The following is a 13065-nucleotide window of genomic DNA, read 5'->3' on the forward strand; positions in this document are numbered from 1 at the left end:
GGCGTCAACCGGCTCGTGTCGGCCCCTGCAGAGTGTTGCCGAGGCCAGGGACAGGCCAGAGGGTAGGGAATCGGACTCTGGTGGAGCCATGCGGTCAGCGCAGGAGAAATCCACCGCCACACGTGGGCCGCTAACAGCAGAGGCGGCTCTCAGGATGCGCTCGGGGCTCCAGGAAGGAGGGGACCCGGAAGCAAGACCACGTGCATTCAGCACAAGCATTTCAAAGCAGTGGCCACTCTTCAAAAACAAAACAAAGCTTCAGGTCCCTCATTTACACCTCAGAGTGCTAAGGTGTTTACAGGGTGCTCTGTAAGGTCCCCAACTCAACTGATCTCCAGTCAACATGCAGAAAGGAAACAGACACTTGTGGAGACACGTGTGGAAACCACTGGCCACGTTCCCTCAGGGCAGTGCCTTCCTCCCCGACCTGGGTCTCTATGTTCCTATTTACCAACTGCCACCGCCACCAGGGCCCTCAGTGTGACCTGTGACCTGAGGGCCGGGGCTACAGAGCAGAGCCGCTCCCGACTGGCCCTTCTGGGGGTGGCAGCGGGGACGGACCTGAAGGGCAAGGCAGGAGGGTCAGGTCCAGCCGCCTGAGGCCCCCCTTGGCACCGAGCAAAGGTGGAGCGTGTGCAGGTCCAGGCTGAGCCACGGACTCGCCTGCCCCAGTCCCGGGACCCGAGACAGGACGGAAGAAAGTGCAGAAAGGCCCGACGCGGGCATGGGTGAGGCCCGTGCCCCCGGCCCGACCCCAGAGGCACCTCACTCCACTGCCTGCTGGCTAAACCCTGCGAGGACACCTTTGTGTGCGGGGCGCGTGTACCTGAAGGAGGAGAGCTCCGCGTGCACCGGCAGGGAGCCGGGGGGCCCGGGGCCCGCAGCGCCCTTGCGGATGAGCTTGCCTGTGCTGGCGTCGTAGATCCGAACTTCAGGGCCAGGCGGGGCCTTGGGATGCACAGGTGTTGGATGAAACAGGGTGGTCGGAAGCAAGCCCTGCCTGTCGGGAAAGGCGGCTGGGCCGTCCTCCCTGGGGGGGCGAGAACGAGGGCGGTGAGGAAGGGCTGGGGCAGATCGGGACCCCCCGCGCCTCCCTCCCACCGGGACTGTGAATCCGCACATGAAGTCGCGGTTCTCCGTTAAGCCTGGGGCTCGACCTTGGCTGCGGACACAAGGCCCCCCGGAGAGCGCGGGCTGCACCACTCTCTCTCTGACGCCGTTTTCGGCCTCATCTCTGAACACAGCACCCGCTCTGATGGAGCAGGTGCGCCGTCCATGCCGCCTGGCTCTACCACGGGCCCTCTGCACCCATCCCTCGTCCTGGCCACCCCCTCCCTCCACGCTGGACTCTGTAAAGACCCTGTGACTCGATGGGACCACGTCCCAGCTGTGGAAGAAACGGCCGCAAACTAGGATCCGCTGCTCAAAGCTGACTTGTGTCTTAGGAGAAGCACTTGCGCTTCTCCTCCAGGCGACGCTGGTCGGAGGCGCTCTGCGTGACAGTCTGCTCGGCGGGGGCGGCGGGGGCAGGCGGGCGTCTCCCGAGGGGAGCAGCGGCCGTGCGGGCTCCAGCGCGGACCCTCCCTCTGAGCCAGCGGCCCCCGCGGGGCCCACCTCTGGGACTTGGCCTGGTCACCGCGCAGCGGGAAGAGCCGCTCCTCCACCTTGTCCCAGCGCTCCAGGCAGCTCCACAGCCAGTCGGGGTTGACCACGTGCAGCTGCCCGCAATCCTGGGCCTGGCGCACCTTCTCCGTGCCTGCGGGCACACGCACTCTGCTCGGAGCCGCCGCAGGCCACTGGTCTGTCGTCAGGGCTTGGGGCGGCGGGAACAGCAGGGGCCCTGGAGGGAACAGCCCTCAGAGCGGGGCCCGCCACGTGATGGCTCCTGAAGGGCCCCGTTTCTCTACGTCGGTACCCACTGCAGAGCCTCGAGCCCGGGGCCTCGGGGAGCAGTGACACCCGGGTGCCCCCGCATCGCGGACCGTGGTGGCAGCCGGTTCCGAGGGGGAGCCGGAGCCGGGAGCCCCACCCAGAGGCGGGGGGCGGGGCGGGGGCAGGGTGTGACTCACCGGCCCGCGCGGCTATCAGGTGGGTGGCCCGGTCAGGGCTGTCGGGCTCCAGCGCCAGCCGGGTGAGGATCCTGGCCCCCAGGGCCGTGGCGTGGTAGTGTTCCCGTGTCTTCTCGACGGGGAGGTTCGTGGGGTGCAGCCCGCTGAAGATGATGGCGACGTCGGCCAGCACCCTGCTGCGCAGCTCGGGGACGATCTTCCGGATGTCGGGGGCCTCCTGGGTCTCCCCGCGGAGAAAGCGGTCGTACCTGGCATAGTAGGTGGAGTGCACGCGGGCGAGGATCTCCTCCAGGTGGACCAGGTGGTCGTCGGCGTCGCCGTCCTCCTCCTCCTCCTCCTCCTCCTCGGCGCTCTGGTCCAGGGACTCGCCCACCGTGATGCCCGACTGCTCGCTGTTCTGGGACTCCGTCTCGGCCTCCCTCCTGTCGGCACAGCCGCCGCCCAGCCCGCAGAGGCCGTCCCGCTCGCCCTCCCCCTGCACGGCCGCCTGGACGCCGGGCCCGGGCTCCACGCAGGGACTGGCGCCCGGGGGGCCGCCCTGTGCCGCAATGTCCCCAGCATGGCGGGTGGCCGGAGGCTTTCTCCGGGTCCTCTTCTCCCCGCTCTCCCCATCAGAGGGGACGGGGGACGGCCGGCCCTCGGACTCGCTGCTGCTCCCGCTGTCACTGGGGACATCCGGGTCCGGGTCAGGGCCCACCGGACCCCGCACAGGCCTCTTCTCCGGCGGCGTCCGCCCGTGTTGCTGGGTGCCCGCCAGGGGCCCCCGGCCGTCAGCCGAGGGGGCGCGGGCGGCGGGCCGGGCGCCCCTCTCCTCCTCCTGCCCGGGACAGGGCCAGCCCCCCCGAGGGCCCGCGCCCCCGTTGAGCTCCCTCGTGGGCTTCCCGAGGCCATTGCTCTGCTCGACCCCAGACACCTGCCTTCCTTCCTCGGGATCCTTGACGGACGGAGGCTGCTCCGTGGCATCGGCACCTTCAGGAGAAGGACTGACTGCACGTGTGCACAAGAGACAAGGTCACCGTTACCTAACATTTAAGAGGGAACCCCCTGTGGAAGCAAACTCCATCCACCTGCCCCTGGCTGCTGGCTGGAGCCACCTCTGGCCAGGGGGCGGCACCCTCAGCCGGGAAGGGCTGGAGGGTGAGTAGCTCAGGTTTGCGGGCCTCACCCGGTCACCTCGTTCTGGGTTCCACAGTGGTACGAGATGCACAGAACACGCCTGGCTCCCAGGCTGTGGTCAGATCGGGCCCTGCTCGAGCTGTGCTGTGCAGCCTCGCCCCCGAGGGTGCCCTGGGGTCTCACTCCCCTGCCTACACCTCAAAGTTCTACTTTAGCGACTACAGCAATAACTGTATGCCTCAAAATGGATTATTTAAAAGCTAAAGATCATCAGAAACACTTTAAACCAAAACTTTAAATTTTTTTCAGACTCTGGGTTCCAGCTCGCCTGGGAGGTTCCCCGCAGGCTCTGGGCTGGGGCCCGGCACCAACCACCCACGGGCTGGAGCCTCACACACCAAACTCCCAGTGTCATGCTTGTCTTTCAAGGAAAGCCGGGATGAAAGGTAGTATTCAGATGCATTAAATTAAATAGTATTCTTTAATCTTTACTCAACGGGAAAAATGTTTAGGCTGGTACTATTAAAAGAAAAAAAAAAAACCCAAACTGAAACCAAATAATACCACGTTTTTCAGCATAATATAAATAAACCCAACACAACCTCTATGACTCCTGAAATATAAATAAATGACCAAAACGAAACTGAGTCCTGAATTAACAGCAGCCACAGCAGAGACAGGACAGAGCCGATGCTATCTGACAGCCAGGAGGGGCCACCCACCTCTCCTCCTCGCCTGGGGCTCCCGGGACCCGGACGGGGCATTGATGTCACCTATACCCTGGAAGTACACGTATTTCTTCACAGTTATCAGGTTGGGGGCAAACTTCCACACGTCTTCTCGGTCATCGATAATGCAAACCATGGAGTCTCCACAAGGAAAAAGATTTCTAGAAGTAAAAATGCATCGGAACCACTAGTACCATTTACAAAAGGTCACCATCAATCGAACATCAAGGTCGTCTTTTGTATGAAACCAGCAGAGAGCATGTTAATCAGAGCCAGATGCAAGCTGCACTGAGGGCTTCTGTTTAGCTCACATTTAAAAAAATTTCCAGAGAAAGTTATACTAAGATAGTTACACTTTTCTCCAGCGTCTGACACTCCTCAAGGCAGGAGTCATGACAAATTCTTCAAAGGGCCAGAGAGTGAAGGGTTTACTGTTTGGGGCCATGGAAAGCCCTCACCCAGGGGAAGCTGGCACGGCCCAATGGGCCTGGCCACATCCCAACACGGCTTTATTTACAAACATGTAATCAGCCTGTGCCAGGTGAGAGCTATCACAGTTACAGGCAGGAGGGCAAGGCCTTACTCAAATCTCGGCTGGGGCACCTACATGATGCCAAGTCCAAAAAGTGACTGTTGTATTCCCCAAAGCTATAAGGATGTACGGGTGGAGGAAGAATGTTAACGAGGGTCCAAAAAGCCACCTGATGGACACAGGCCTGCTCTGTGGTCTTTTCACTTGATTTCTGCCCACAACACTTAGATTCAGACAGACAGGCGCAAGCATGCAAAATTCAGAAGGATGAGTGCTTCCTGCCTGTTTTCTAGGATTGAGAAACAAACCCAGGAGAAATGCATGTCATTGTTCAGGTTTTCTAGCTGCTACTAAAAGCTACGACTAGTCAGAAAAAAACGTTCCTGTGTCCAAAACTGTCTTCGGTGAGTCCGTTTTCCACATGCAAAACACAAGCGGCGGCTACAGTGACTGACACAGTTACCGCCTTCAGCACATCTAATTCCAGACGAGGGAGGTGAACACCACACCGAATCGAGGCCGGGGGACAGAGCCAAGCGCCGCCCCCGAGCTGCCGTGGAGCCCCTCTCCTCTGACGCGCTCGTCCTCGGGTAGGGTTCCCCCCGGACAAGTCATCACACCCTCCCTCAGTTTCCTTCGTCCTCGTATCTGCTCCTTCGGATGCCTAACCAGTAAACATGAGAACCGTTTCTGAAACAGGTACTCTGATTCTCTTCTTGTATCCCATAGACGTGAACAGCTCTCAGTCTGTGTGGACACCCTAAACCTGAAACACGAAATGTTAGCTAAGGGTGGCCAACGCCAGCCAAAACGCCACTGAGGCCACAGCTGCTACTGTCCAAGTCTTAGGAATCAACAGCCATGAAAAAACTTATACCTGATACAGGATCACAACGGGGGGAGGCTACCTTTCTGGGTAGAAACGGGGAAACTCCTGGTACAGCGTGAGCAGGAAATTCCCAAGAGCGTAAATCAGCCCTTCAGTGAGGGGGGGGAGGAGCCCTGGTGTAAGAGCACGGGGACCGGGATGCGGAGGGGCACACGGGGATGGAAGGACGTGGAAACGGGCCGAGCGCCAGTGCAGAGTATCACGACTTAGGATTTGATAACTGTACGCTGCACAGCACGCAAGGTCTTAAGGAAACAGAAAGCCGAGGTGCCAACACCCCCTAAAACTCCCGACTAGGCCAAACAGCCCCCTGGCCCTCTGGGGAGGCTCTGGGGGCTCGGCCGCCCAGACTCTCTCTCCACGCCTCCCCCAGGCCCTGGTCTCGCTCCTCCCCTGGCACTCATGTCGCCCCGGGTTCTGGCCCGAGTGCCCCAGGAGCCACCATTGCCTGAACATTCAAGGAGAGCAGGGAAGGGAGGGGTCTGGTTAGAAGACAGCGGGCTTGCTACGTGCCGGAAAGTGGACGCTGGTAACCGGGAGAATAAATACAGAACGATTGGTCTGATGCTCAAAATGCAGGCTTTACGATGGAAACTGGACGGTGACCTCAGCGATGCGCACAGCCAGGTACATACCTAAGGTTCCCCGTTTTGGAAAACGGGTCAATACATTCGTCCCTCGATAATATTCGATGAGAAAAAAGCTTCTTCTCAGGATCTAAGAAGCCTTTGAAAAGAAAACAGGACAAGGTCACGTGTCTGAGATGCACTGACGTCCCTTCCTGCGTGCGGTGATGTGCAGACACAGAGCACCGGCATCAAGCACTTTCCTCTTTCAGGTGAGACCGTCACCCTCTTACAGTTCCTTCCCTCTAATTTTAACGCAGGTAAGGGCTTTGGTCCAGGAAATGTTGACTGAATCTCCCATCACCTGGAATCTTGCTAGGACAGCAGATGGGATGAACAAAGTTCAGTGTTACCCCGGAAGCTCAGAGCCGCGGGTAATTAACACGTGAAGGCACCACGTCCGCCCACCTCGCAGGGGACTCGGGGCGGCATCAGGGAGGAGCCCATCGCCGAGAGAAGGAGCCCCAAACAGGAGTTCAAATGCTGGTTTGGCTTTGTCATCTCCCTGAGCCTTCGTGTTCGTAAAGCAAAGGGGAGGGCAGGGTGTTTGAGCAGCACTCTTACACTCACACCGTGACAGGAGAACCCGTCTTTCCTCAAGCCTTTCTTTCCACAGACGAGGAGGCACCTTCATAACCTCATGTGCGTCCTCTGCCACACGGCCCGCCCAGAGCTGCCTCCCTCTGTGACAGGGCCCTTGACACTGCAGATCTGACACCCACGCCTTACTGTTGCCTACTACCGACGGGGACGGAGGCGTCACCTAGGTCGCTAGGCCTGCAGCCCGCGGTCCTCCTGCGAGCGGAGCCGTGTGCCCCTCCTGAGGGCCCCTGTGCAGTGAGGCGGCAGCCGCCCGGAGCTTAGGGCCTTGAGGTCCCCGAGTCATCAGTGTTTGACCAGCAGACAGCGCTCATCTCGCAAGAGAAACACACGCTACCGTCTTACTATGTGAAGACTTGTATGAACGCTGAAGCCTCTCAGCGGCTAAATCTAAAACACTAATTATCAGAGCCTCTACAATAAATGAAAAGTGTGCAAAGCGCTTAACATTTCTGCCCCAACGAAAGCGTTTCTATTCTCCTTACACCGAAAGTACACATTCTGTGAAAACAGTAAAGTTGACGGGAAGAGGAAGTCACGGAAGCCATCACTGTTAAAACCACAGTCAGGCCTCCGCACGTCTGGCCTCTGCTTGTCGTCTGCGAATGAGCAGACTGACACGGCCGATCAGCCGACTCCTTCCAGCCAAAAGCGCTGTGGCCACTAAGCTCAAATCCACGTGCCCCCGAAGGCCTTGCAGCTCCCGGAGCTACGTGGGGCACCAGCCCTGGGGGCCACGCGCTTCCTCCCGGGCCCTCTCCGCAGCTGAACCACGGTCGCTCTCAACGCCCTCGCCAGGGTGGCCGGACCACCTCGGGTCCTCTGGTCGAGGTGCTGCTCGGAGGGTCTCTGCACCCACCGTCGCTGGGATACGGCCTGCGGTTTCCTCGTGATGGCCTCGTCTGGACTCGCTGCACCTTGGGATTCTACGGCACACGGCGCAGCCTGAGATGGGGCTGGGGTGAGCCCTGCTCTCAGGAACCTCAGGAAGCGGCGATGGCCACAGGCCCTGGGGGGGGCAGGGCGGCAGGCCGAGCAGGGATGCCCCCCCGGGACCTTCGCTGGTGCTCTCTGTGCCTAACTGACACCTAGCGAGGCCAGGTTCCAGAGGTGACAGCCGCAAGGAGAAGCCTGAGGCCGCACCTGAAGACGTCACTTGCTATTTCCACGTGGGGTGTGGCTCACTCAGCGGTGTGAGAACTCTGCAAAGCAGATGTGTCAGTCTCCAAGCCGCGCTCCCGGGGAGCCGCAGAGCAGCCACACACTGAATGTTAGTTACAAGATGGATTAACTAATACGCTGCCTCCGTGTTTGTGACGAACATTTCCTACAAAGGCGCCAAATGTTAAAGGGGGATTTAAAATGTATTTCCCCATTGACAAGACCAAGACCCATCTGCAAAAGCGCCTGCATTTAAAAGTACTTAGTTTAACGTCCCTGTAACTAATCCTAAGGAGCTGTGACATACTGCAGGTGCCAATGTCCACTGATGGGCCTCAGTGGGCTGGAGCCCAAATGTGCCTACGCAGGGGAAGCTGGTGCCCTTCACCCCGTCCCCAGCCAGAGCTGGGGGCCAGGGGGCTCCTGTGTCCATGCACGAGAGAAGCCAGCACAGAACCGCAAGCCCGAACTAGGACAGCAGGTTAATGCATCATCACGCTGCTCCCTTCCAAGTAAGAGAGACTGTTCTGTCTGCGATGAAAGTGCTAACTGCAGACAGACACAAGCAACATGGCTCCAGAGCTATTTCCAAACGGATTAACATTTTTTAAAAGAACCCTCATAGGGAGAGTTTCTACTTTTCGACGTATGTGTGGTCCTGACCAACTTCCAAAGTGGCCCGCGGCGTGCAGCTGACCGGAGTGATGGCAGCCTGCCCTCTGGACTGGAGCGCGTCTGGTCACGGCCCGTGGGCCCAGCAGAGCAGGGAGGTTCTCGGCCGCCTGCAGCCTGTGGACCGACTTAACTGGGCCCCCACCTGCCAGCTGGGAGACTGCAACTGAGTTTGGGAGACCTTCCTGATATTTCCCCTTCATCTTCAAGAAACGTCGAGAAAAAGAGAGAAGCCAAATGTTAAGTGTCCAGCGGGGGGACTGAACCCCGCGGCCGCTCACCTGCGATCGTGTGTGCGTACAGCCGGCTGCCGAACGTGAAGACGTGAAGCTCGTACAGCTTGGCGATCTTCTCCAGGAACCCCTTGCAGTGCGGACGCAGACGGGTGTGTAGCATCGGCTCCCCCCGGCCCAGTTGGAAGTGGAATATGCCCTGCAGAGAACACGCCCAGTCATAGGGCGGGAGCAGCGGTCAGGGGGCGGGAGCCGCTGTGGTGAAGGCTTGGCCCTGCAGCTGACACGTGACACGTGACAGCTGCACGGGTCACCACGCCCACTCCACAGAAATGCTCTCCTTTCTCGCGCTCTATGGGGGAGGGGGGCTCCACCTTCCCTGCCGCGGTAACCACGTATGGTAAGCACCCAGGACAAGCACGGAGCTACCCAGAGCGACCAGGTAATTACCTACCTGGGATAACTTCCTGTGATGACTATGGTACCTCGGCTGTCCGAGGGCTTCACTAAAAGGCTATCAGGACACCGGTGGACGCTTACACACCCTGACCGTCTTGCCAACACTGTTTCTCTGATCACGGACAAAGTGAGCACCCCTGAAAGAGCCACCGCACACAGCGGCAAGCAGCAGAGCCACTGCGGACCACTTAGAACCCATCTCCAGGGGCCTACTGACAGTGTCTCCCAGAGCTAGCGACGAACACAAACCAAGGGTCCCACATCACTCAGTCTAACTCATGGACGGTTTAAGATGCAACTTTACTACCTTACAAATAAAACACAGAAGCTGAAACAGCATTCGCAAACATCTTTAGAAGACAGATGAAATCAGTAACCCCAACCTGCTTATACGTGATTAACATGCACGCACGTCTACTCTCCTCAGGGAGTTAAACTTTGATCCTTTTAATCCTCTTTATCATTCATTTTCTCAGTAATAATAAACTAAGAAGGAAGGAAATGACCTGAGGCCTCGTTAATTTTTCGCTGGCTCTAAACTCGTCACCCCCTCGTGATGGGCTATTCTGGTAAAGGGCCTGAGAGTGAGAAATGCTGTAAAACACCTTCCACCACACTCCACAGCTAAAACGTCCAGAGGCTGCAAGAGAAACACCCTTAAAATCCCAAGTCAGGATCTCCGAGGTTAAGGATTCAACGTGCCTCTCGGGCTGTCGCCAGCAGGTGTCCTGTGGGTCCGGAGCTGGGGCCGGGGCGGGGGGTTGCCATGCGTCCCGGATGCCGTCTGGGGGTCCAGAGGGGCCTGACCAGGGGGCAGGTGCGGGCGGAGGCACAGGGAATCCCCCAGCAGCAGTTGAGCACCGTCCACACGGCCCCGAGGACACCCTCCTGCCACATAGGCCGAGAACGGGAGTGGCGTGGCGTAACCGAGCAAACTCTTATGAAAGGAATGAAAAGGCCCCGCTCCGCAGGTGGATCGAGCCCCGAGTCGCTGCGGTGCGAGTGGCTTCGGTGCTCGCCGCAGCCATGCCCTCAGGCTCTGCCCCGCCCAGCCTGAGTGCAGCGGTCGTGATGCAGGAAATCCCCGAGACCCCTGCCAACCGCGGATGTCACACAGAGAGCATCTTACAGAAGAGCCCATGACATCAAAAGACTAACGTAGGTGAAAAACACACGCGTTCTGTGGGTGAGGGACTCAACGCCAGCGCTCACCAGCTGGTCGCCGTCCTCCGCACCGCGGCCGAGAGCTGCAGGGGCAGAGCGACCTGCGCCTGCTCACTCACCGAGCCAAGACCCCGCGCTCCTTCAGACGAAGTTGGTAACAAAGCTGCACCGGCCCACGCCCGCCGCTGAGTGAGCGGCCCCCCGCCCCCCGGAGGAGCTCACCTTGTTGGACATCTGCTGGCAGAGCTGCTCCGTTGTGTGGATCAAGGTCTGGTCCAAGTCCACCATGAGCACTAGTTTTCTGTTGCGATGCAGTCGCTGCTGGTCTTCCCTTCCCAGCTGTTCAGCTTGCTAGTTAAAAAGGAAAACGAGAGATGACAAAGAAGTACTTGTGGATCCAAAGTAAAACTCAGTCTTATCAGAAAACAGAAAAGGAAGCTGAGGGTGGTCTTCACCGCCCTGCACGCCTTGCCCGCCTCGCTCACAAGCCTCGCGGCCTGGGGACTACGCCCCAGTGCCCAGAGCCAGTCCTGTGCGGTCCAACCCTCTTCAAGCCGCTCCAACTTGTGACTGCTTTTAATTAAATAGGTAGACCAGTGAACAGGGGCCGAGAAGAAAGTGGCTGTGTCTAAACAGACTCAGCTGAAGGCTCTGGAGCAGCTCAGGGCAAGCGATCGGCAGAACTGAGACAAGTAGTGAGCCGAGCGTGGGGCGGAGGGGCGGCCGAGGCGGTCCTGACTAGTTACCGAGGAATTCCACTGTCTGTTCCTAAAACGGTTTATGCAGAAAGGGCAAGAGTTATTCCTTTACAGCAGGAACAACGGGGGGGGGGGGGGGGGGGGGGGCGGGGAATGCTTTCTTCTCTTTTTATCCTCAAACTTCCTTGTTTTGTCTTAAACATACACTTATGTATTTATATTTGTTTAAATTTCAGCAATTCAGAAAAACCAGAATCATGTACCTGGCACTTTGTCTTTCCCATGAAAAACAAAATAGGTATGTATCATTTAAAAGCACACACCTAATAAAATTATAACACTGAAGAAGGTTTTTATCTACTACTTGCAGAAACGTAGAGCTCTGAGACTGCCTTGCGATAAGACAAGAAGCCAGTTGTTACAGGGCCCCCTGAGGTGGGCGCTGTGCCTAGTGCCCTGTCCTGGCGACGCTCACTCACCCCACCGTGTGGACCCTGGCCCAGGTGTCAGGAGGCCTCTGACCAACACGGCAATGTACAAAAAGCAACCTTTTTCTTTCCAGACATCTCTCCAGCACTCGCACGTCTTTGCACGTGAAAGCACAGCACCGGGCCCTCTCCCTCCACCCCATGTCCACGCAGCCAGCGCTGATCAGACCTGACACCTCCCCCCTCCTGCTCGGCCCCCTGCTACCCGGGCAGGAGCCCTCGAGGTGCCCTCCCCTCACCCCTGCTCACACCCCGCAGCTCTCCAAGCCCAGGGTCCGGCTGCAGCACCCTGAAGAGCTCCCGACCCAACGGAGCCCAGCGGAGCAGTGCTGCCTGCAGGCGGGATCGCTTGGGGAAGGAAGAGGAAGGGGCGCAGCCCTCACCGCGGGCAGCCCGCATGCTCCACATAAACCACCCGGCCACCGCGGGCACACTAGGAACACAGTGACGACGACGACAGAGCTGGTGTCTTCTCCTGTCGCTCCTGACACTAAGAGCGGCCCACAGATGCGCTCACGGCTCTCAGGAACCGTCTTCCCAAACGCTGCCCCTGCCAGGGGCGCACTTACCTCGGAGCTCACCATTAGCTCGGGGACGCTGTGCACCATCGACACGGTGGCTGTGGACAGCGGCACCTGCGGCCTCCCATTCTTACTCTGCAGCCTGCGAAGCGAGAAGGGGCTGCTGAAGCGACACCTGCACCTCATTAACTTACGCGGAAATTTTAGTTCAGACTTTAGCTGATGAGGCCTGCGGGCTTAGTGCTGAAATTTCCCCCACTGTCTGAAAACAGACAGGAAAACCGAGGAAAATATTAAGTAAGAGTCACACTCACAGAGTTCCCTTTGAAAATAAAGATGGTCCCACTGAAACACAGAGGCCCACAGCGTGAAAGTACAGAACAGTCCACACTGCTCTACACGTACAAACAGGGGAAACCACTCAACAGTGGTGGCAAACTAGCGCAGGCTGCGAGATGGGGGCCTGGGGGTTGTGAAGTGCCGGCTGCGTCCAGGGATGGCCGGTCCCAGTGGGGAAGCGCAGTTCACTCAGCGGGGATGAGAAGGCAAATCCCAACCCACCAGCTGTTTCCTACCACACCCGGGGTGGGCGGCAGGCATGCTTTAGTGCTTCCAGAGCTCAAAGAAATCAAACCAGAGAGGAAGCGGACTGACTCACGCTACACGCGGGCAGATGAAGGGCAGCGGAGACGGATCCTCCACCCCAAGCCCCTCAGGCGTCCTGTCCCTCCACGCTCACACCCACCGCCCTCGGGCTCCAGGGGGAACGGTGTCCCACTCTCGAGCTGCCAGAACTTACTGGGTCAGGTCTTGGCCACACTCGGCGCACAGGCCCTTCATGACGACGGGGTGGCTACATCCTTCTAATTGCACCAGAACCGCCCTAGAATCGGGGGAGAAAACGGTCACAAGTTAGCAAGAACTAAAATCTCTTGCTTTATCCAACTCCTCTAGAAAGAGCATCTGAGTGGGCACAAAGGCACCTGGATTCTGGTACCACTTCTCCCGGTGACTCTTGCATAACTTTAACTTCACATCACCCTCCAGGGGTGCCATTTCTTAGGCTATAAAATGATGGGCCTTTTCATCTACGATGAAACACCTGGGCC

The 13065-nt window shown here is 58.5% G+C and overlaps 1 protein-coding gene across 6 annotated transcripts in view; it reads right to left on the reverse strand.

The window, feature by feature from the left end:
• The window catches only part of CTDP1 (CTD phosphatase subunit 1), a 46166-nt gene that overhangs the window by 27386 nt on the left and 5715 nt on the right, over nt 1-13065 (reverse strand). For 3 of the 6 annotated variants that reach the window (XR_009697350.1, XM_061169509.1, XM_061169507.1), the window contains exons 2-10: nt 12756-12839; nt 12005-12098; nt 10472-10600; nt 8675-8825; nt 5970-6060; nt 3908-4074; nt 2070-3056; nt 1615-1840; nt 827-1030 (exon numbers count right to left, since the gene is read on the reverse strand). Coding sequence is in view for 5 of the 6 variants with exons in the window: in XM_061169507.1 (XP_061025490.1) it covers nt 827-1030; nt 1615-1840; nt 2070-3056; nt 3908-4074; nt 5970-6060; nt 8675-8825; nt 10472-10600; nt 12005-12098; nt 12756-12839 (2133 nt within the window). In the remaining variant the exon portion in view is untranslated. The remainder of the gene's footprint in view (nt 1-826; nt 1031-1614; nt 1841-2069; nt 3057-3907; nt 4075-5969; nt 6061-8674; nt 8826-10471; nt 10601-12004; nt 12099-12755; nt 12840-13065) is intronic. The other 3 variants (XM_061169508.1, XM_061169511.1, XM_061169510.1) reach the window with 2 other exon arrangements.

The sequence above is a fragment of the Eubalaena glacialis genome, chromosome 15 (genome assembly GCF_028564815.1).
Source record: "Eubalaena glacialis isolate mEubGla1 chromosome 15, mEubGla1.1.hap2.+ XY, whole genome shotgun sequence".
Classification (NCBI taxonomy): Eukaryota; Metazoa; Chordata; class Mammalia; order Artiodactyla; family Balaenidae; genus Eubalaena; species Eubalaena glacialis.